The sequence below is a fragment of the Balearica regulorum genome, chromosome 3 (assembly GCF_011004875.1).
Source record: "Balearica regulorum gibbericeps isolate bBalReg1 chromosome 3, bBalReg1.pri, whole genome shotgun sequence".
Lineage (NCBI taxonomy): Eukaryota > Metazoa > Chordata > Aves > Gruiformes > Gruidae > Balearica > Balearica regulorum.
Window position 1 is genome coordinate 2579757 of NC_046186.1, and position 24935 is coordinate 2604691.

At 41.8% G+C, this 24935-nt stretch overlaps 1 protein-coding gene across 2 annotated transcripts in view; it reads right to left on the bottom strand.

The window, feature by feature from the left end:
- INTS9 (integrator complex subunit 9) overlaps positions 1-24935 on the bottom strand; it is a 71897-nt gene that overhangs the window by 12210 nt on the left and 34752 nt on the right. For both annotated transcript variants that reach the window (XM_075750347.1, XM_075750348.1), the window contains 4 exons: positions 21867-21927; positions 12464-12635; positions 6565-6689; positions 5214-5381 (listed from right to left, as the gene is read on the bottom strand). In XM_075750347.1, the coding sequence (XP_075606462.1) occupies positions 5214-5381; positions 6565-6689; positions 12464-12635; positions 21867-21927 (526 nt within the window). The remainder of the gene's footprint in view (positions 1-5213; positions 5382-6564; positions 6690-12463; positions 12636-21866; positions 21928-24935) is intronic.

Consider the following 24935-nt stretch of genomic DNA (forward strand, 5'->3'; position numbering starts at 1 on the left):
AGAACCAGCAGAAGCTGAAATCGGCCTCAAACTTGAACGAAAAATGACAGAAAGGGGAAGCAAGGACATGAAATATCTTCAAGGTAAAGGCAAGCAGCTCACAGATGCAAAAGATGAGTCATTTGAAAGACATGAAAAGGCCATCAATCAAAATATTCAAAATATAGTAACCAGTTTATGGGTCAGAATGTCAAGTCAGAATGTGATGTTGTTGAAGCTGACTGGGAAAAGGTGAGTGCCTGGCTAGAAGAGAATCATCTTCCAGCCAGCCATCAAAAATGAAAAGAAATAAATCTAGATACTAATGTGGGGAGGCAAAGGCAGGCTGAGAGCAGAAAAGCGAGCCCAATCAGAGAAAAGGTGCAGGGGAAAAAAAAAAGAAAGAAAAAAATCTAAGGAGATGAGGGATAACACATTCAAAGCCCACAAAAGAGGGGAGGAGGGAGGAAAATTCTCTGCAGAAGCAATGGGAAGTTGAACGGCCAGGAGAGAGGTGGGAGAACGGCCGATTGCATTGAACACTAATGATGTAAATCTGGAACACTAATGATGTAAATCTGGCAGACTACAGTGGTTCTGGCTTTGTCTAAGAAAAGGTTGGTAAAAGCTGGGACAAGAGCAGTTTTGGTGGAATTTCAAAAGGTGAAGTCAAACTCAGAGAGCGCCTGTACTAGAATGAGGGAAGAACTCCAGATTTACAGACAGTGGGTTCAGTGAGCTTGGAGCTGAAGGGACGAACGACGGTAACAGAAGCAAGTAGGATGGTTGTAATTCCTTTTCTTTATGTAAGTGAGGCTACAGCATCTTTATACAGGGGGGAATAGTCAGGGGAAAAGGAATAGAGGGGTCAGAAGACTGGATAATGTGGGGTCACCAAAATAAGTTGAGGGTTAGAAGACAGACAGAAATTAAAACCCTTTTGTCCCTGAAACATGGAAGGAAGTTGGAGAGGTAAGATGAAAGCCATGTTTTGGCTTGCTTTCTCTCAAAAAGGAATTGGCAAGATCCTCTGTGGAAAGAGAAGTCAAGACAGGAAAAGAGGAGGGTGGAGTGAACACTACATAATTATAATGGGCTGCCAAGTGGCTGTTTTCCTAATTTTCTCTGCAATACTTCCTTATAATTTCAATCCATATTGGGCTGTGCATTGCACATTCACACTCTCCTATAGTGGTCTGTGTCCTGAAGAACTTACAAATAGAGTATTTTAAAAACACAGAGCCCTCACTGAAGCCAGTCTGCTGCTGAAATCAAGTGATCCGCGCCATTGTCCAGCTGTAATTAAACTGGAGGCACATTATTTGCTCAAACACTACTGTTTAATTTATCTGTTTGCTCCAGAAGGTGTTTTCCATTCTCCCATCATTCTCCTGCGAACAGACAATGCCTAACCAATTTCCAGGAAGCAGTCTTTTTTTTATTATTATTTTTTAAAGTGAAAGGCAGATGCTGAGAAGAACAAATTAGTTAAAGAGTAAAGGTTTCCACAATACCTCTGAGAGCCATTTCAGCCTGGTGCCTTGGGACTGTTAAAACCTCTCTCTAAACAAAGGCTGCTCTGAGTGCAAATCTCATTAACATACAACAGTCCTGCTTGACCTGACTTTGCTCTTCGGTGAAGTGATTGAAATGTAGACAAGCTCCAGCAGTATAATGAATTTACATCAGTCTGACAGGCCAGAATCTGAACCGCTGAAATGGTTTTGGAAAGGAAATTTCACACTACCATACCATCAGGCTGTATTGACTGAAAGCACGCTGAACCAACTGTTTAATTTTCAAAAGCTTTAAGAACCCAGACACAAGTTTGAGCACATGTCCATTTCTGAGAAAGGGCTGTGGATGTTAGGAGAGGGCCCTAATCAGGACTTCATTGAAGCAGACGTTCTTTTATGAGACTTTCAGCTGTGCTTCAGACAAACGTCCTAACCCTGGAGCAGATCTAGCAATTACTTTTTTTTCCCAGGGTGGATTTCATAATTCCATTTTTTGCTAACATGGTTTTGACAAATAACAAGCCTTCGCAAGGTCTGCTAGGAGCTCTAACATACCCCTTCTGACTGCCACTTGAGCCTTCACAGAACCCCAGAGCTGGTGGTAGTCATCTGAAATAAATGCCCTCTCCTCACAGTATAGAAATTCCTATATATTCGGGCACCATTAAAGAGTCTTCCTGGATGAAACTACTGAAAAGGGGACAGGGAGCCTCATCTATCATATCTGCAATCCTGTCCTGCAGAACCTATCCAGCAGAAGGGGAAGTTCCTGCCATTTTTTACCACCACTATGTAAACCCTGCCTGAACCCAACAGGTTCTCTCAAAACCAACATCCTAATGACCCTTCTGCATAATGGGACAGACTGACAGACAGACAGACAGGGCTCTTCTGCTGGAAGGGGGAATGAGGCAAGCTGTGCAGATGGCACCATATAAAAACTGTTAGGGAGGTAAGGTGCTTAATTAGGGGGTTAGCATCAAAGGAAATACAGGCCCCAGAAACAGACAGTCTTTTCCCCCTTCTCCCATTTATTTGAAACCAAACAATGACCCTTTGGGATTAACTGTTGTGGCTGGTTAGACAGAGCAGGAGAGATGAGACAGTTACACTTCTCAGCAGTTATCACCTATGCTGCTAAGACTCAAAGACCGAAGTCAGAGAGGGTGGGAGACAACGCACCATCCCTCCTATGCCTTATCTCTACTTTGCAGGTCAAGCTGGAACCAAAAACCAGCTGCACATGGTGGTGTGATGAAAACATGCTGAAACAGAGATTGTCCTGGGGAGACAGTCTGTGATCACTACAGATTTGGCATTGCTATTTCTCTAGCAAGCTCCTTTAAAAATAATGAACAAAATCTCGTTTTGAGGATGCTTTGCATATCTCGGTGCTGGGGAATCACATTCTATTAACAGCTCTGAATCACAGCCTTGCTCTCAGAGGCAAGCACATGACCACTAATGGGTCTAACTCTCAAAGAACCCCAAGGCAAGCAAACTCTACCTACCTGACACCTAGGGGGAAGGACAAAGCTTTCCCAGGAGTCTCAAAGATGATCTGGTCTACTTAATTTTTTTATCATCTGAAGACTCTTAAGGAGAGTCAAGTAGTTTGTTACAATGAGTTAGTACCCACAGCTTTGAACCAGGGAGAATACCTGGACGTGGAAAATCAGATGAGATGTTTCTACTCCCTGAGCACAGATAGCTTTTAAATTAGGACTCCTGTGTGAATATAACTTGATGTTATTTGCTAGAGGGGAAAAAAAAGGGCCATTTCTGTCAATATTCCTGTCTGTGCAGCTTTCTGCTCAAACTCTCCAAGTTAAAGTGAATGCAATAGAAACCAGCTCTCATTTTCTACGTGCTTCTTTGATACCCATTCGCAAGCTGGCAAATACCACAGTGTCTACAGTGCATCCTCCCCCCAACATCCCAGCAGTTTTGGGAAATGATCTTATTTCTATGCTCCGGTTTTACCTAGAGGTATAGGAATAATCCATTCATTTTGGTGACAGACAGCACCTAAAAACCACTGGAGGTCTGGGTTTGAGAAATGGAGAGCATTTTCACATTGGTGACAGCCTCTGAGGTTGAATCCACATGGTTTCCTGAGCCTCAAGTGAAAGGGCTCTTGCTGCAAGTTGCCACGCTAACAAGAGAAATACTGACTGGTTTTCAGATGCAGCCCCACGAGCATGGCACTAACAAGCTCTGCCAGGGAACTCTGTAGTCCTCAGTGTCCTTTTGCTATTCTTTTCCAGTGTGAACTGCATTTTGAGTTTTAAACTTGTGCTGATCATACAGGAAGACCCCAACAGAGCAAGAAGCTGAACTTGCGACTCCCATGGACTCCTAGCTATCTTCTAGGCAGCCCTCCCCCTTGACAGGAACTTCAAAATGTATGATACGAGAGTTGGTGAATATTCATCTGTAGCAGCTGTGCTAACTTGCATTCTGTTTGCAGGGAAAGCTGTATCCACCCTCTTCACAGCGCTGGCACAAGGGACAGGCTCACATGCCAAGGCTCACTTACACCCTCACGGTTTAGGGGAAAACCCAAAGCTTCAGTGGAATCTAAATAACAGGTAAGCTGTGTGCTGGCTCTCTGCACTCAGAATGTGAGATTTGTTTAGGTCATGCTGGTGAATGGAAGCCACATTTTACTAGTCTTAGGTTTTACGGGATTCAATAAATATGCAAATTTCCCAAACAATTAAATATACATGCCATGATGGAGTTGCATCCAAGTACATTTTCTAATTAAAAAATCTCCCCTTGTCTCTGGCAGTCCTCTAACCAGTGGGCTGGGCAGGCTCCTAACAGAACTGATACACAAAGCAAACACACATGAAATGGTAGAAATGGGTGTTGCAGACTGGCTGAGGGATTTTGTTACGTGGGTACCAGTTCTGTACTTCATGTTGGGCTTAACTAAGGGTACTTCCTCCCTCTACCTTCTGATTAAACGTAGACTCACATATTCAATAGTTTCCAAAGGGCAGTAACACCTGCTTGTAAAAAGCCACTGTCACCTTTGATCCAAGGACACATTTGTACTGATTGGATTGTCAAAAAAATATTTTAAGATCATAGCTGTTAGAATTGTATTATGGGAACATTTATCTTTGATTTACAGGGTTAATAAATTATTAATAGGTGTTGCAGGCATAAGTAGCCCACATTATAGATGGCTACAAGCAACCCATTAACCTGTTGGACTTTATGACTGAATACTGCTCCTCAAGGGAAAGGGTATTTCTCATGGCAGGTGCAGCTGGAGAAGGAGAAAGACAACTCCTGGCTACTAACCCCCAGATTCTCTGGATCCTTCCATGGCCCTGCACCATTATTCAAACTGCAGTGCCTCTACTTACTCATATTCAAACTGGTGGTGACTGGCTTGCCTCACAGGTGGCTAGCTGAGATTGCCCTTTGTGCTGTATTTTGAGATGTGATATATCCTTGCAAAGGACAACTAACCTGAAGGTATTTTTTGCTTGCCCACATTTTTTTCAATTCCCATTAGTTTACACAGAGAAATTCTCTCTCAGAAATCCTTCCTTCTTAGCCCTCCGCTTGACAGAAAGTGCTTTACATGATCATAGTCAATAGTAAATCACAGCCACAAGATATCTTCAATCAAAAGGGCTACTGAAGCAGTAGCCTGAATTTAGCTGTATGAGCATCTTTTCCCCCACGTTTGGTACTCACTTCTGGCATGATTTCGATCTTCTCATAGCGCCGCTTGTATGGAAGAGTCAGCACCTCCGCTCTGCGGTAGGACATTGGTGGAGGCTGGCAGTCTATCATCAGATCTGTGCGATGAGACTGGGTGGGAGGTGGCTGAGTGTACTGCTCCGGGCAAACTACATGGAGAGGCTGGAAAAAGAAAAGTGTGGTGACTTACAGAAATGACTGGTTTATTCTGTGCACTGCCCCACAACAGTAATCATTGCCGTAAGGAGGTTTGCAGATTGTCGTTAGTAAGCTAATTTATTTGTATAAAAACAACATCCAAAAGATGCAATCCAGAAGATCCAGTCAGTATTGGAACAAACTGCTCAAGGAGCAGGCAGCCTTTGGTTTGTATACAACATTGTCCAGAGTAACAAGGCCTAAATTTGTGTCTTTAATCACCACTTCAATATCAGCAGTCGTGTTAGCTGCCATAAGGAGAGACCAAAGAAGGATATTCTTCCAAATCCTTGTCATCTAAATTGGAAGCAAATGACGGTAGCGGTGGACACCATCACAAAACGGTATGGAGTGAGGCAGATGTATCAATATGCAAGGCTGCAAAAACATTAGCACAATAAGCAACTCTGAGTTTTCATGACCTGTCAGCAATATATTAACAAAGCATAAACAGGCTGGTTGCCACAAGGATCACTGCAGGATTTAAGGAAGCCAAAGGACAAGACAGCTTTTCTGCAAACTGTTTTGGAAACAGTGTTATACTTCAGTAGTAAGATGGAAGAAGCAGCTTGTCAGAAAAACAGGCAATGGCAATTGCTATCAGTTGTGTGGTGACAAGCCAGATCACAGACAATGAGACAAAATGATCCAGACATCGTTAAGCGGTTTGGAAGAATACGTATTTTTGTGTTCAACACACTGAAGATGGATCAAAGGGAAAAGCTCAGCCAGGAAAAAAATTGGTTTTATTATAATTATGTCATGAGTCAGAAAGCAAATTTCAGTAGAAACAAATTGGATGGACAAGGAGAGGCCACTAAAGCCAAAAAGAGTCAAAGGGGGAAAGCAGAGACTACATGAACACTCTGGCTTTCTTCCTAGACACAAGAAGGACTGTACACACCATTTGCTCTGCGGTTTAAGCTTTTAAGGATCTTCCAGCCACTCTGTGCAGAGATCGGCAGTCATTTCATACTCATTTTGGAGCAGGATGATAGAGAGCTCAATGCTGCGTGCTTTCTCATGGAAAAAAGGATCTGGGTGTTGTCTTGATTTCGCTATTGTTTAATACAACAGTTGTACACAATCGACCTATTTATTTCAGGCATGTGAAGGAACAGAAGAAAAGGCAACAGAAATTCGTTACCTGGACTTCTTTGAGTAATTTAGACACCTGAATAAAATTCAGTCTTGTGTCAATGGGACAGTAAACACATTTCATCGCCAAAGGTTGATAAGGAGCCAGGGCATCCAGATAAGAGAAATCTGGTTCTGAAAAGAGAAATGTTGAAAACACTGAATGCCTATTAAGAACAAAGATGGCCCAGTTCCTCTGCCATTCCACATTCTAGTCTAGACAAGCTGTTGTTCAGCAATGTTAATTCTGTTACAGATTACTCTTCCCTTCTTCCTTCTCCCACCCGTTATTTTCAGTTTATTTGATGAAAATTATGCCCACAATTAGTCTTATCTTAATCAAGCAACAGAGCAATACTATTTCATTTGAACACATTATTGCATGATTTTTATAACAAATTTAATCAAGACAAAAACATCATCTCTTATTTTTAATCAAACCCTGTACATGAAGGCAAGATGTATAAATTTTTGGTATCATAAGGTAACCCAAATGTCAGCTTGTTTTTCACTATGACAAAAATGTAGCATAAAGATCATATCTTGATAAAACTGTAGCAATGTTCTCTGCTGCAAACACATTACCTCCCAACTCCTCTTTTTCCTTACAGTATATATATACATACATTTTTTTTTAAATCTAAGTGCCAGCAGAGCAGTTCTAGTTCAGGCCAGTATGAACTGAAGGTTGCTCGTGTAGGGGCTATCCAGGAGAGACGGGCTGTGATAACTTTATTAGTTAGTATCTTTAGTAGAACTAGCAAGTCTCAACTTCCCTTTGTACTCTCATTATTGACTTTTTAAAATCAGATTAGAGGCTTGCCAGGGAAAAGTCATGCACTGAATGGGCTCTTACTCACACAGAGAGTAATACAACATTGAGAATACTACAGAAAAATACCTTTTTTTTGGTGAATGAAAAACACAGGTCTCATAGGTGACATAGTGTAGGATACATGTAGCCACTTGATTCTGGGGGCCACCAACTAATGATGCGGAAAAGCTTATGCCATGTCTATCTACCTGATAACTGTGGGATAGATCGCATAAAGGGAATGCTAGAAAAAGAAAAATTGGTATTAGTTTGGTAAGTATAGAATGAGAAAAAAAGAAGGGAATGCATGAAAGACTTATCTGCTAGACTATTCTGAACCACAGGGCCTCAAAGGACAACCTGCGGAGCGAAGTGCAGCTGTGAACCGCCAAGCCTTGCTAGAAAATGGTATGAGGTATTTCTCTGGTATCTGCTCAAGCTGTGTAAAAGGATGAACTTAAAGGAAACTTAAATACAGAGACTTCAGTGTAGATGTAGACAGCCATCTTCTATGTTCTTACATCACCCTGAGGAGAGCACAGGCTGGATTTCTCATGTAGGCAGTGTTGTGGTTTAACCCCAGCTGGTAACTAAGCTCCACGCAGCTGCCAAGGCTGCCAAGGGGATGGGGAGGAGAATGGGAAAAAAACTCGTGGGTTGAGATAAAGACAGTTTAATAGGATAACAAAGGAAGATGATGATGATGATGATTGCAGGAATGCAATTGCTCACCACATGCAGACAAAAACCCCAATGGCCAGGGTGTTTCTGAGCAGCGATTCCACCTCCTGGCTCACTTCCCTGGTTACATACGGAGCATGACATTCTATGGTATGGAATATCCCTTTGGGCCAGTCTGGGTCAGCTGTCCTGGCTCTGCTCTCCCAGCTTCCTGTGCACCTGGCAGGGTGTGGGAAGCTGAAAAGTCCTTGACGTATGTGTAAGCACTACAACCACCCAGCAACAACTAAAACCATCAACGTGTTATCATTATTCTCATCCTAAATTCAAAACATAGCACTATACCAGCTACTAGAAATAAAATTAACTCTATCCCAGCTGGAACCAGGACAGATGGCAAGAAAAAAATGTCCTTAAAACTTTACCACGGGAAGTTCAGCACCCAGCATGGCATCCGATGTGTAGTATTGGGCCTCATTCTACTGATAAGGACAAGTTAATTGCTAGTCTAAAAATCTGCTGCTGGCTTAGTACCAGTGATCCTGATGTGGTTCTATTTATCCCGTGAGAACAGAATATAGCATCAGCCAATGATACATATGTTTGGAACTGTCAAAGGGATCACTTTCCCAAGTTTAAAGCAATTGTCAGAATAACTGCCCAGGAACATCAAGGTGAGAAATATTAACAAAAAATGATAGTTGTACAAGAACATCTTACTAGATGCCCAAAAAGCCATGAATCCACAAACATTAAATAAAAAACTATACTGAGTAAAAAGCCATGCTAGTTAAAAGCAGATGTGTTTGTGGCAATGAAACAAAGCCCAAAATATCAATGTAAAAAATAGGAGTTAATGGCAGTAAGTTTAATAGCAATGAATAGAAGTTTAAAAATAACAATAGTGAGAAGGTAGCTGGATGAAGAATGATCAGTGGTCAATTAGAATTAAATCAGAAGACATTTTAAAACTCCTTGGGGAAAACCAGAAAACTTAAGTCAGGCACAGGCTCTCTGCTAGAGATGGATGATGAAATTGCAAATAGTAAGTTTAAAAAGTTATCAGAAGAGAGGTTTTCCACCCCATCTGGTGTTGTGGATGACACACAGATTTGCCTGCTTGTATCTGAGAATGCCACGAGGTAGCACCTGTTCAGACAACTATTTTTGAATAGGCTCAGATAATCTACAGATGTGGATTTTTTTTTCCTAAGAACCCAAAATGGCATCCAGTCTATGGTCTCTCTGAATAATAAGAACATAAGTTGCCTTAGAAAAGTGAGAAATTCTAATGAAGGAATTCTAACACAGGACTTTGAAGATTTTGAACATGTGAAAAACATAACTTGAGCTAGTCTCGTAGTGAACTCACGTGACATAAAGGAGTAGCTGTTTTGAAACTACCAAAAAACCAGAAGTCACCTGTCTGATGGAAGGGAGTGCCTGTCAAGGACACATATTGACTTTTTCTGACAGAATTACAGGTCTTTAGCTTTTCCCCCAAGATGTCTGATTTACTACTGTGTGACACTGAGTTATAAAATCTTCCACTGTAGAGCACTAATGTAGCATGCATGAGCTGTTTTTAAGATCTCCTAGGGAGTTAGTTTTTAAAGCACTGTTGTTATCGGAGAGAGAGCAAGAAGCAGACTTCTTTCTACCACGTTTTCTTCTACAATTTCTTTGTGGCTTAGTGGTATTCAATATTTTTAATCAATAATCCATTCAATACTGTTTCAGCGGTAACATTTGTAGATGACACAAGCAAGCAGAGCAGCCCTACAGCTCACTCACAGCTGGGGTCCTGTCTATTGGCTGCAGCTGCTGTTTTAGTCTATATTCTCTTGCAGTTGTTTTTTACGTTACAAATTGGAAAGGTGGAGACCACCTAGGTCCTGTGGACTGAACAAGCGGTGTCATCATTAAGCACGGCCTGTAGTTTAAAGGTCCTAATTACTAGAAACTAGGAGTCTTTCACAGGAAAAGCTAGAACATCATCTGCTATCACATACTGTTTCAATGGACCAAATTTCTTTCATAACTCCAGGAGATTTTATCTTAAAACAAGAGAAGCTAGGTAATTAAGTAATAAAACCCCTGGGCATCAGTGGAGGTGCTTTAGATGTCCACTGGAGTTACTAAGAACAGAAGAATTTAATCTGCTAGGCATTTCTGTAGACAAAGATGTCTGTTCTAGCTGAGACAGTCATAAGGAACTTGGAACATCCTGCCGCGTGGATGTGCCGACAGTCTCCACAAGCCATGGATAGACGAATTTAGGAAACAAATCACCACAAGTGCCTGGAATCACTGTGCACTCCAAGGTCACCACAACCAAAGCAGATCTCAACTGGAGTTTCATCTGAAGTATAAACTGGGAATGAATATCAAAGATCACAACCTAACGTATCCACAGGTTGTTACGACCGCCATTCAGATGCTTTAACAACATGTCACGGCCACGTTCTAATAGAAGTCTGCTCTATTTCCTCATTTCATGGAAAGATTACATTTTCATATAGAAAGGTCAATTACCTCTCCCTACCAGAAGGCATAGAATTAGAGTTCTTACCATCAAAGACCTGTTTCTGACACCCTTGCTGATGGTGGGTAGCACATTCAGAACACGATTAATGCCACTGATTTCCCAGGGTTTTGCGAAAAACACAACCCAGCAGAGGGTATACACACTCTGGTTTTAATTGAAGTCCTAACTGGAGTAGAATTCACTATTTCCAAGACAATGCATATCTATACTGCAATTTTACCAATTACTGTAATTAGAGCATATCTCCTTAAACTACCTCAAAGGTCAGGAGTGATGGGTACTGTAACAGCTATGACGTCAGTGCTGTGGCACCACACACCATTTCCCAGTATAAACGCAGTCTAGATTTAAGTGTCTTATCTTGTAGGGCTAATTACACACTTCTTTAAATCCTTCCCCATTTTAATAGTTTCATGATACTGGGACACTTTTTGTTACCAATATGGTGAAAGAGTCAAAGGGACTTGCTCATCTGTTAAAAAGAGTCATCTCGTCTGACTCATCTGATAAAAGAGTCAAAGGCACTTGCCTCAAGTCTACAGTTAAAAAAACAAGGAAGGAAGGAAATAACCCTTTCCCAATCCTCTTCGCTTTAGGAGGATATGTGCTTTCCAGCAGTTCTATTCTCTCAAAAGAGGAGGAAAATAAGCTTAACAGTGGGACTCCATCACATCCTTGCTGTGAGAGTAGGTTTGATCAGTTACTCAGTGTTCTCCTCCCCATTTCTAATTACTTTGTCCTAGTCCAAAATCCACACCTTTTTAATCTGGCTGAGTTATATGTAACACATTTCCCAATTATACCAGAGCTCTTTATACATAAAATCAGTAGCAATGGCCTACAGGATTATTTCCCTTCTCAGACCTGAAGAGTGCCCACTGTAGGGTTCTGTGTGGATGACTATGAAGAGGAGGCGGCACTTGGACAGAACGTCAGTTTGAGGGAAGGCCTTGAAGTATTTTTAAATGACATCAAACTCTGGAAGATAGCCCCTTTTCTAGATTTCCCAAAAGCTTCATGTTCTCTTTTAAATACTTTGTCTTGCTGTTAATGATTGGCTTGGTCCCAGGACGCAGCTGCCCTGTGGATCTCAAACCATAGCCCATTCTGAGGTAGGTAGGGCTTGATTCATTAAATCCATTAAAAGTAGGGTCAGCACTAGAAGCAGACTGGGAGAAGTGGAGTAACTTAAAAGACCTGTTGTGCCCCTGGCAGCCTGAGTCATTGAAAAAAGGGAACAACTCCTCAGGGTATTAGCTAGAGCGGCACCTTCAGCTTCAGATACAAATGTGTCTGTCAGCCAAAAAAGCATCTGGGGAAAAAAAAAATCAGCCAACAGGCAGCAACAGCATAGATCACTACTGCCAGGTCTGTATGGGGTGCACACTTCTGAAACAGCAGAGATGACAGAAACATCTTTAGAAACAGACTGTCTGGCTGTCTGAGGGGTTTGATGAAAGGGCAGGACAAGGGATGAGGGAAGGTTTGTGATTCCAGTGGAATATGGAGAAGTGTTTCTCTCCTTTCTGACCACCATCAATTAGGTCTTGCCTGGGTTTAACTTGCAGCCAGCTGCTTTTAATCCAAAGATTAATTTCCTGTAGGCATTTTACTGCTGTGCGTAACAAAGATTTTGCTTAGAAATGGCAGGAATGGACTCAGCATGGTGAAGGCTGGCTCTGCAGGGCTAAAATGAATTAAATGACACAATAATTACATTTGTCCCCACAGTCAATCCTGGGGTCTTAATTTAGATGAGCTCCTACTGAAGTCAGAAACTTCTGCCTCAGAACAAATGAGTAAAGCCCCCAGGATGTGGCCAGACTTAACCAGAGTGCACAACCTATTGTTAATTTGATTACTTACCTGTGAATATGACGGTGTTTAAGCTAGATTTTCCCCATAACTCCATGAAATGAACCACATCCCCAAATCTGAGAGAAGGATGTCCAGTGAACACAACACATGGCTGCTTGAAGTCATTGCTGAAGTCTCCATGAATGCTGGGATAATGTTTCAATTTGTTAGTCTGAATGAGCTGAAATAAAAACAATAATCCAGACATTACAAACTTTTCATGGCTCTGTGCTCTGTAGTTCAGTGTGTTTATTTACATGATTTTGAATATTCTACAGTTTATTTCTAATTCACCACAGAGTCCCTTCCTGCATATCCCCTAGATTTTCCAACAGATTTAGCCATGACTATCCTAAGTGTTATGAAAAGGAAATCAGAGTATGAGGCCAGATGCCTCCAAGTCCTTGCCCTCATTTGTTTGGTACCAACAGTACGGTAACAGAGAAAAAACTCTGCAAATGTTCCCTGCTTAGAGTTTCCTGGAGTGAGCACAGTGCTCAGCTGCCAAATTCAAAATAAGCTACTTTTTCCTATTTGCCATGTCTACAAAGAGCTCGGGGCACTGATGTTTAAACTGGTTTTCTGGCATCACAGTAGCATCAGACAATTTTGCCTTCAGCAGTATGTTGCTATGAGTTTCATTGGTACAACGGGGTTGCACAAAGTCAAGTCCTCTGAAAAAACATAAGAAAGAGACTGACTTGCCCTTCCTTAACCATCACTGAAACTAGTAATAACAATGAATTAAGAGCAGTAAGGAGTACTTGTCACTAGAGCTGGCCAACAGATTGTAATCAACTATGCATTTGGAACAGATTTCTTTACTGAGATGGGGAATTTTATTTATCGAGGCCCTTTTGGAAGAAGAATTTTGCTTTATTTCTCCTGCCACTGTTTTCCAATCTGCAAAGCAATGTTCAACTTCAAAAGCAATTTAACAGACTAGTCCGCTAAGCACTTTCATGCAATATTTTGCAAGTGTTTTCTTGGCGGGTATATGCTTCCATCCCCAGCCTCAAAATAACTGTAAATACAATTTTCTTTAAAAGTATGCAATTTAACACAATGAAATCACACACTGAACAACTAAGAACATACACAGAAATAAAAAGTGTGAAAGAAGGGAATGGTACTTCCTTTGTCAGCCAGTTTTTAGAGGAGGTGGGACTGTTCGTCAAAGATCTCTCCATACGTTGCTGTCTCCTGCCAGGCATTCAACATTGCTCAAAATATACAATTCCCATATGCAGGGTTCAGCAACACATTTCTGCAGCTGTTGTGCTGCGGAACCGCAGACGATAGCACTAATTAGCAAACAGCATGTTCTTCACTACATGTCATAACACAATGTATATATACATCATGCCTTTCTAGCAGAAAACCCTGCCACTCAGGACGTTCCTCTTCTTTGCAACATATTTGATTTTCAAAAGAGGAACTAAGGAAGAACATTACGATAAGCAACTCCTCTGGTCTCTCAAAGCTGTAATTCATCTTTCCAGATTCTCTTTTATATGTTACTTTTTACCACAGTAGATCTAACTCAAGATAGCATGCCTACATGGAAATGAAAAGAAAGCTGAGAATTCTGATGCTTCTGTAAGACTCTTAGCTACTTATGCACGACAAAGCACTTTGGAACTTAAGGTTATGACACAATTAGGTTCTCCATTGAATTTAGCATCACTGAACAAAAGTATTGACCTTACTCAACTTCTAGAGATCGTTTTGGTGCCAGAACAGACAATATACAAACTTACCCTCAGTACCTTTTCAATAACAGAAAGTTGGCTGCACATAGGTGCAATATTTATATCTTTCTCCTTTGCTTCCTTGAGTTTGGTCTCCTTTAAGTTCCTAACAGCAAATATTTTGCTGTGATTTTGCATTTGACTTCCCGCACGTCCTGTTTATAACTGCTGTGCAATAGCTAAATGGCTGGAATGGAATGGGATTGGTATCGTTCCTTCTGGGGTTTGACGTAAGATGGAAGCTGTAGGTGGACACAGCCTGTTATTTCCACACGGATCCTTGGACCACGGAGGAAGGAGCTAGGGCAGTTTCTGCAGCTTACTACTTACATCAAATTCCTATTTAATCTTCAAGAGGGAAATTTGAAAAAAACATCCAATAACTGCTCTGGCAGTTAATATGCACTGAATCTTGAAAACAGCTCTGCAATTAAGACTGGTAAAGATTTCTGATTAACACATCTGGAGTGCAATATTTAGAATCTAAACTTAGCTTCGGTAATAAAAACTGCAGTTTAGCAGACAATGGGCAAAACAAATTGGATCCCATAAAATACTAGCATTTAAAAGAATGAGTAGGAAATGGCCCCATGAAGCTTTTTCTGTGTTTTCTTTGAGGGAAAGCCAAAAGCTCAAAACTAAAGTTGCAAAAGCAGTTGCAATTGGGTGAACTGGAAGAAGGGGACAATTTCTGCTTCAAATATTAAATGGGATATGTGACATTCCAGGGCAAAATTTTGTCAGGGACCAGCAGAGAGCTAAGTGAAAGACATTTCTACAGCAAGCATTTATGTAACGCACTTCTGAAAATCACAAACTGTTCTTCCAGCACTCTGTTTCACAGGTTACTTAGGATTATATATATATATTTGTATACAGCATTCAAACCTTTGCTAAGATGTGAGAGCAGCCCTCTGTGTGCAAAAGCATTCTCAACAGCCTGTTTCACCGCTATACCTATACAAATGTTCATTGTTTATAAATATAAAAGCCGAATTCTCTTCAAAGCGTTATGGAAGCTTCAAATCCCTTCCTATTACTCTGTAGAAACACACGATCTCTAATCCTGTTTTCAGGACCTTGGGTTTTGTGTGTGTAATTCATTTTAATTTTTTTTTTTTCATTATTTCCAGCAACAAAATATCTAGCATAACACTGGGGTGCACTGCTTCTAACTGGGGTTCCAACTCAGGAGGGAAAAGGGACACATGTTGAATCCTCAGCACCATGTCCTGAGGTGCGGTGATTTTTTTTTTCATCTTATCTTTTTATCTTGGAAGATCTTTTCTGATAAGTCCATCGAAGCTCTATACCTTAGCTCACAATAGCAGGGGTGAAAGGCTACAAAAACAAGTTTAGAGGCATTCTACTCACTCCAGTGATAAAGCAGCTGGTAGATTTTAGTGTCTAGAGCAAAGTCTTTTCTAATTACCCAATCAAAAATATATGGAGCTGAACTTGCCAAACACGTCCAACAAAATTTCACAAATCATTAAGAGGACTAAATTTATAATGATTTGTACAGGCCTTTTAGATCTACAGATGAGATGGGTTGTATAAGCACAAGAGTCGTTACTGTGTCATGTTTAGGTGTCCAACCTGTACTAAGCCTGGGCCAAAACCAATGCCTGGCATTTAGCCAACCAGTATTTTCAAACCTGGACTGATTTCTGGAAACCAGAAACAACATTCAGAGCATCTTTCTACAGAAAGAACCATTACTGACTGAAAGCTTAAGAGATAGAGGATGGTAAAGTACTGAACCGAGACTGAGGAGAGCTGTGTTTTTTTAAAATCCCAAATGGTTATGCTTCCTTTAAAGCGGTAGACTTGATTTACAGGGTCAGCAACTGCTGCTATAAACAAGATCAATCTCCAGAGCCTTTGCGTCCCCTTTATTGAAGTGAGCCAAAATACACTGCTGTTTACTCTGTGTGTGTGTGTGTGTGTGTTCGGTATCCAGAATTTTGAACAGATGCGGTTCTTATCAGTGAATGAGTGATGCATTTATTACTTCACCTCCCTCCCTCTCTTCATAAGACCAACACTAACAGGGGCCTAATACTATTTAATACTATAAGAGAAAACATAATACTACACAATCACCTGATTCCAGGTATTTATTGCTTTGAATGTGTTACGCAGGAACTGGTATATGGAGGAGGGAAGCAAAGACGAAGAAGACAAATGCTAGTATTTAAGACCACAGAATCAATATTACTCCCACCCTGGCTATTTTCAGTCAGAAAAAAGAGGCTTTTCATAGCCATTTCTCTTAGATGTTGCTAACACAATCCTTAATAAGAGGACAGTAAATCCAATTTCTTCCTCCGCTAGCAAATACTGATCAGTACAAATCACCTCTCAAATTTTTCTGTTGTGGGCATTTAGAGGATTCACGTATCTTACAGCCTGAAATTGGCCATGTAAACATCGAGCAGAAAGGAAAAGGAGCAAAAGCTTCTCATTTTGCCTTGCTAGAACAATTCAGCTATTCATTTATAAAGCCTCTACCTCCACAAAAGGGATGATGCAGAGTGTAGAATCCATGGTTCCTGTTGAAATGGTCGGGGAGATGGCCAATTCCTCAGCTGTGGCAGTGTTTAGGACGGGATGTTCCCATAGGCTCAAGGAATTTGGTAAAACACCGCAAGTGTTTTCTGGAGTACCAGAATAACATTTCTAAACAAAACAAGTTACTGATTTATGCTCCACAGCATTTCGGCAAGGCATAGTGAAGCTTAAATCTAAGCCAACTGAGACAGTTGATGCTAGAATATAACAGATACCGTGCCATGGAAGTGAAAGCCACCACCTCCCTCGGCCAGCCTGCTGCGTTCACAAACATTTGGAAACTCCAGTTTTTAATCTTTGCAGAAGCTTCCAATGTCACTTCAGTTTGAGCTCCTTCTCCTCTCTTCCCCATCACAGTATCTGCTGGGGAAAAAGTAAACTGCCACTTTTGTTTAAGTGTAGGGGAAAGCCATCCACAGAGTGATCCATACCTTCCCTAACACTGTTTCTCCACCCCACTTCCCCAGTTTTCCTCCTCAAATCACTGGCTGGAATGTACAGCAGTCGTGCTTCAGATCCTAACTCGCTCCAACAGAGTCACAGCAACTCTTACTCCAGCGATCACAGAGAAATACCTTTAGAAAGAAGATCTTTTAGCTTCTGCGCCAGCTAAAAGGCTGCAGATGAGACTTCAAAAGCTTGTGCAAGAATCTGGACGCTCCAGTCATATTAACTTTAGTAGGAACCATTGTCCAAATCCTCCCTACTGGAAGCACTTTAGTCCACATTCCTTGCTCATAACAGAGGGAAAGTATATTCCCTGCTCACTCGGACTGGATGCTAGGAAACAAATTGCCACCCTAAAGCACAATAAATTGCATGCAGTGATTGTGCAGGAGGAGATATGATGAACCCCTGCTACTACATTAAAGCAGAAGTAACAAGGAGAGAGTAGAAGTGTTTTGGTTCTCTGCAGAGTTGAACAGTGTGTCTGGTTTTATTCAGCACAGCAGAACAAAGAATGAGTTCAAAACAGGTAACATAAAACATAAAACTGGAAAATTTCCATGTGAAGAGAACAAAAAAAGTGTCAAACAGTATAGAGAGAACAGTAAGATGAAATAAAAATAATATTTGTAGAGAAAATGAAGATAGTTTTATTTATTCTCTTGTAACAATAATAAAGGGATAGTTAAGTGAAATGCAAAATACAATCATGACTGATTAAAGGAAATAAATGCTCTCTTATACGATGCATCAGGCACCACTAGAACTCATTGCCACAAGAGTTTGGGGGATTTGAGGGAGTTTTTGCCTTGTTTGTTTTTAAATTTTGCTGTTTATATAGCTAACAAGAACACTGAATTTCAAGACCAGACAGCATGCTGGGCTGGACTTCTTCCGTAGATAATTAGAAGCTTATTTCCTGGCCTGTCCCTTTCTGATGTATCATGCCAGGCATGTTATTAATGCTTGCTAATAACTAAGAGGCATGTCTGAGTAATTCCCTATTTTCTTCCAACAATCGAGCAGCTAAGCACATCTTTTCATGGTAGGCAATTTCCGTATAGTTTACATTGCACAAGCCAACCATTACTTTGAAAAAAGTACGGCAATTCTCCACTAACAACCTATCCAACAGAAATGATCATTCAATGTCTGTTTCTGATACTCATTAAAAATTCCCTTAAGTGCTAGTATGCAGAGCTCCTGATTGTGAGGTTATGGAGTCACAGATTTAGAAAGACAGTGTTTACGTGTCTTTCTAGGTTGTAGTGAGGTGGATGTTGGTCTCTTCTCCCAAGTAACAAACAATAGGACAAGAGGAAATGGCCTCAAGTTGTTCAGGGGAGGTTTAGATTGGATATTAGGAAAAATTTCTTCAACCAAAGAGTTGTCAAGCCCTGGAACAGGCTGCCCAGGGAAGTGGTGGAGTCCCCATCCCTGGAGGGATTGAAAATACGTGGAGATGTGGTGCTTGGGGATGTGGTTTAGCGGTGGGCTTGGCAGGGTGAGGTTAACAGTTGAATTCGATGATTTTAAAGGTCTTTTCCAACCTAAACGGTTCTATGACTCTATACCTAAGACAAAAAGGCTGGCTGCTGACTAAGGCTCTAACTTTTAGTAACTGGAAGCCTTGAGTCCAAGTCTTTGGTCCCTCCTAGACTGATGTTATGACCGTGGACAGGTTATTCAGGCCAGGTCTGTATTAAGACCATTTTGCTTAGTAAAATTACACCAAAAGATCATAGCAGCTGAGCCTAGGGTGGATACCCTTTGCATAGGCATAACAGGGTTTCTGCGAGGGAATAAATAATACATTTGTTAAAGAGGTTATATAGATGTTTCACGTTATATGAGTTACATACACAGTGTCAGCTGTGAGATTTTGCCCCCCCTTCTGTTTACACTGTTCCAACTTTGCATTTCATAGAAGAAAAAGAAACCCAGCTCCCCTCCCGTGCCTTAGAAACAGTATGACAGCATTAAACCATAACCAGCTGTAGGTACCACTAAAACTGGAATGCAGCCCAAGGCAGCTGAGAGTTACAGGAGCAGAATGATGACAGTAGCCGTCCCTCAGAGGACAGCAACAAGGAATCAAAGGCACGAGCTGAGCGCTGGGTACCTGACGTGGACATCTGTGTTGGTGAGCATGTGTCTTACATGTCAGTCTACAAACCTCAATATGCTTTGTTTAAAACCAAACTAAACCAAACCAAGATCTTACAGAACAGAAAGGAGCAATCTGATCTGGTGTTTTCAAGCGTGTCTAAACTTCAGTAATTTATGACCTTAAGAAAAGCCCTAAATGAAATAGCAGCCTCAGTCTTTCTTTGCCTGGGTATTACCTTGTTTTGGTTTTGCTGTTAAGCCAGGCTTTTGAAAGACTGCTGCAGCATGCATAGGGCTGTTGCCTCCCACCACACACGCTGGTTTTGTGAAGCAGCCAATATGTATCAGGAATTACCAAGAATTAGCAAGGAAGAGACCCATTTAGTCCATCATGGAGTGGAGTTACTCCACTTCCCAGTGTTTACACAGCAGCTGGAAGTGAACACCCAAACACACCATCTAAGTTGCGTTAGAGGACTTACTGGGAACCGTGCAGTATTTACTTCAGATGGCAGCTCAGCGCTGAAATGTCGAAAGGCTACAGCCATTTCATAGTTTGGGAGCTACAAGGATGTGCATACACAGTATATTGGGTCATCCGGCACATTTAAGGCAACCCTTAAGCAAAAATGTAAGAAGCCTAAGGATGGCTTCCTATCAGTGATGGGCCTAGATAAAGCTGTTTGTGTATCTCATGATAAAATGTCCCTAGCTTTGTGGGTCATAACCTGTATGATTTGGCCTTGGCAACCAAAGCCCGTACCTGTAACAGGCATGTTACTCCCTCTGTGCACTGCATTTTGTCATAGAAACGGATCTGCGAGTCCTTTCCTAGATAATTACCTTGATCTACACATGAAGCACAGAGGAATGTCTCAACAGCTAAACAATAATTTGGCAAAATCTCATTATCAACAGGCCTCTGGAGAATATAAAATGTCCTAAAAATTAGAGGATACAGTTATTACTCTATAAACACAAAGACCCATCATATAAAATGGGTTAATTAATCCAGTCTTTGACAACTGCATGTTCGGCTTCTCATTTTTGGAAGGGCTTTCACTTAAATCTGCTAGTTCCAGTGCATATGGTGAACTAAAACGTCAAAGCAACGTCTTTGGTAGAATATAGGCTGTCAGTGAAACCAATGACACTGCGGATCAACAAGGATACCCCAGAAAGCAGAGATGCAGGGGAAATTAGAAAGCATAGCCAGCAGCATGGGTACACAGTCTCCTACTCAGGGATCAGGCTTTGGAATTGATTTATCAGTGTGAATGAGTTTTTTGGTTACAAAAGAAGTGGTGAATAGGTGGCTTGCCCTGCAGTCTGCATTAGTCTCGGTAACAGATTATACCTAATTCACTGCGCATCCTGCTTGAAATGCATTCAAGCATCTGGAAAGAGTGAGACCTGCTGGTCAGATCCTACTCCCAACAATGCCTTTGAAGCACCTACAGATGATAGATATGGTGGGTAATGGCAATTTCCAGAACAAGGTCCTGGACGAGGTATCTCAGAGGGAAAAAACCCCAATGCCTGAAAAAGCATTTAATCTCTGGGCTCTTACACCTGCAATGGCCACTCTGCACATCTCATTAAACAGTTTTGACCACAGGAACTAAAAGGGCCAGTTTTCTGAGACCACCACCCCAAATGGCTCACTGTCTCACAGGAGCAGGATTTAGCCAAAATTATTTCTCATTCCCATTTCTTCCTTTCCCAGTCTGCCTCTCATTTACTTCAGTGGGAAATCTACCTGTTCCCCGTGGAGAAAGTAAAATATTTCCTTTCTTGATATGTGAGATAACTCTGAAGGCATGAGTTATAGCACATTTATTTAATGTCTCGTTGGCTAAAACTTCCCCTCAAATTATTATTTTGTTGCAGGGAAGATCCCCTCAACATATGTTGCAGGGAGATCCCCCCCAAAGATAGGAACCTTACTCCTCTTTGCTTCACTAAGATGCTAGCTCAAGTAATTTCATTTAAAATTGGCAATGACAGCACTCAGTGCTGCGAGATTTAACTTTTTTAAATCAAATCTCTCTTTCAAGATACCATTTCTCCTGCAGCAGACAACATGGTGCCTGTTTCAGCTAGGGAGGTAGGAGCTGAAATGACTAAGCTGTCTCTGATAACAAGTTCTTAGTTTTACAGACTTTGAAATAAACTGCTTGGACAAAGGGGATATTCGTGGTTCCAGTCTGATAAGAGCAAACATTCAACCATGTGTACACCAGATAGCCTTCTGCGGGGGAAGAAGTAAAACAGGCGAGCATATGTAAGTTATATGCTGAAATAAACATCATGATAATTTTTGAGTTGAGGGAACACTATCATTCATTCCTCCCCCACACTCCCAAATTAATCACAGAAAGGAGAAAAAAACCCCACCAACTTGTATGAATAATGACACAAAACTATTAAATAGCTGTAGAAGCGTTCATCAGAAAAACAACAGCCACATAGGTTCCAGAAACCCACTCACTCTGTGATCTTAGCAAACAGCAAGACCATGGTTTACTTACCTCAGCATGGGGAAAAGGAGGTTCTGGAAGATATACCTTTGTTTGTTTGTTATGACACAACCTTTAAAAGCAAAGGAAAATAAGCTGGGTTAGAGAGCTGCAGAACATCCTGCAGCATCTGCTGCCATCTACTGTTAAACATTTTTTGGAGAAAGTCATTTCGTATCTGTGGCATCAGGTGCAAAATCACCGATTTGTTTTGTTGCTTCCAGTTTTTCTATTTCGAGGACCAACACCTAAAGGACATGACAATTCTGTCATAGTGAGATCATTTAGAGAAGGTGCAAGACAACTGGACTAATTTTGTACACACTATGTAACAGAACTCCTTTGCTGTTGAAGACGTATTTGTAACTCAACATCCATGTCATCTCATAGCCCAGACCTCAGCAGTTTTTGCAAAGCTAAATCACCTGTCATCAGAAAAATCCCACTTGCCTCATCCCACTTCTCAGCAGTGACTGGGTCTTTTTCTTCATTCTAATCTAATTCCCCTATACATTCTATTATTGCAGCTACAGTGTTGGTAAACTGCGTCTCACCATGGCATAATGCTCACTGTTACCTGCTGCTTTACATCAATCATTTATTTTTAAAGCATAAATATTGAAAGTTGTTGATTGGCTCTAGCCAGACTCCTGATTCATCCTATCGTTAAAAACGGATATTTGTCAGAGGCCTGTGTGACGTTACAATTATCTGTAGTGACACTGCCCTGGTGGCTTTTTCTGGGAAATACTACCTGTCTCATACTTTCTTTGCTTTATTATAAAGCATTAAGCCTGGGTCAAATTAAATTTGATAAAGTCTAAGAGATACTAAGAGCAGTTGACTAAATAGTAGAATTGGAAGGCTGGAATCCCTGAATTTCAGCCCTAGTCCTGACCCCAAACCTCTATTTTACAGATGTTCAACCTCTGCCTCCACTTCTACCTCAGTAAAACATTCACCCTACACATTAGTGTTTGGAGATAAGCTGACTTTTGAAGATAAGCCACTACAGCAAAGTAAAATTAAAAAAAAAAAAGGTGTCTGAACACTTGGGTGCCTGAATTGTGCCAGCTCAACACAGCAGACAAATGACCCAACTGGCACACCAACATTCCTGCTACTTTGACAGTATTATTATAACAAGAACTATACAGCTACCACTTCAGCTGCTACTGAAATGAAATCACCATGTAAGCACAAACCAAACAATTGTTTAACTATAAACTAGATGAATCAACACACCCTAGTGAGTACACCAAGGCTTGATTTTCCCACTTTTGCTGAAAGCAACGTGATTAAAATTCACCAGATTTCAGTCCTCTTTAGAATTCTCCTGAGGGATCACTTCACCTAAGTTTTTCAGGACCTCTCTTTTCTTTCCTGAATTCCAGACTTAAAAAATCTGGAGAAGAAAGGAAGGAAAAGCTAAGTTCCTCTGTTTAATAACCTAGAGCATCTCTTTGTAAGAATTTAGGACCAGTCACAAGTGGTTGGGTTCTCCTTTCCCATGGCTCACAATCACAGAATGGCTGAGGTTGGAAGGGACCTCTTGAGACCATCTAGCCCAAGCCCCTTCTGAAGTGTGGTCAGCTAGAGCAGGTCATCCAGGACTGCATCCAGATGGGTTTTGATTCTACAACCTCTCTGCACAACCTGTTCCAGTGTTTGACCACCCTCACAGTAAAAATGCATGTTTCTTTTGTTCAGATGAATCATAGAATCATAGAATGGTTTGGGTTGGAAGGGACCTTAAAGATCATCTAGTTCCAACGCCCCTGCTGCGGGTAGGGACACCCTCCACTAGACCATGTTGCCCAAAGCCTCATCCAACCTGGTCTTAAACACTTTCAGGGATGGGGCCTCCACAACCTCTCTGGGCACCCTGTGCCAGTGCCTCACCACTCTCACAGTAAAGAATTTCTTTCTAACATCTAATCTAAATCTACCCTCCTTCAGCTTAACCCCATGACCCCTTGTCCTGTCACTACACTCCCTGATAAACAGTCCCTCTCCATCTTTCCTGTAGCCCCTTCAGGTACTGGAAAGCCACAATTAGATCTCCCCGGAGCTGCCTTTTCTCCAGGCTGAACAATCCCAACTCTCTCAGCCTGTCCTCATAGCAGAGGTGCTCCAGCCCTCTGATCATCTCTGTGGCCTCCTCTGGACTTGCTCCAACAGCTCCATGTCTCTCCTGTACTGGGGCCCCCAGAGCTGGACGCAGCACTGCAGGTGGGGTCTCACCAGAGCAGAGCAGAGGGGCAGGATCACCTCCCTTGACCTGCTGGTCACGCCTCTTTTGATGCAGCCCAGTACACGGGTGGCTTTCTGGGCTGCCAGTGCACATTGCCGGCTCATGGTGAGCTTCTCATCAATCAATACCCTCAAGTCCTTCTCCTCGGGGCTACTTTCAATCCATTCCTCACCCAGCCTATAGTTGTGCTTGGGATTGCGCCGACCCACGTGCAGGACCTTGCCCTTGGCCTTGTTGAACTTCATGCGGTTCGCACGGGCCCACCTCTCCAGCCTGTCCGTGTCCCTCTGGATGGCATCCCTTCCCTCCAGCGTGTTGAGCACACCACACAGCTTGGTGTCATCGGCAATCTTGTGTTTGAATTTGTGCCTCTCAACATGCTGCTGTGGGTGGGTGCTACTGAGAAGAGTCTGGCTCCCTCATCCTTATTTCCTCCTATCAGGTATTTCTACACATTGCTAAGATCCCCTCGAGCCTCCTGTTCTCCAGGCTTGAAGAGTCCCAGCCCTCTCAGCATCTCCTCATCTGAAAGATCAGCTTTGTTGGCCCTGTGCTGGCCTCACTCCAGTAAGCCCATATTATTCTTGTACTGGGGAGCTCAAAACAAGACATGGCACTGTCCACGCAGCCTCACTAGTGCGTAGCAAAGAAGGATCACCTTCCCTGACCTACTCTGCCTAATGCAGCCCAGGATAATTTTAGCCTTTTTTTGCCACAGATATACACTGCTGGCTCAGCAAAATTAAGCCTGAAAAATCTATTTTGCTTATACAGGAAGACCATGGTTTAGTTTTGGGAGCCCTGGATAAGACGTGCAAACAGGCACA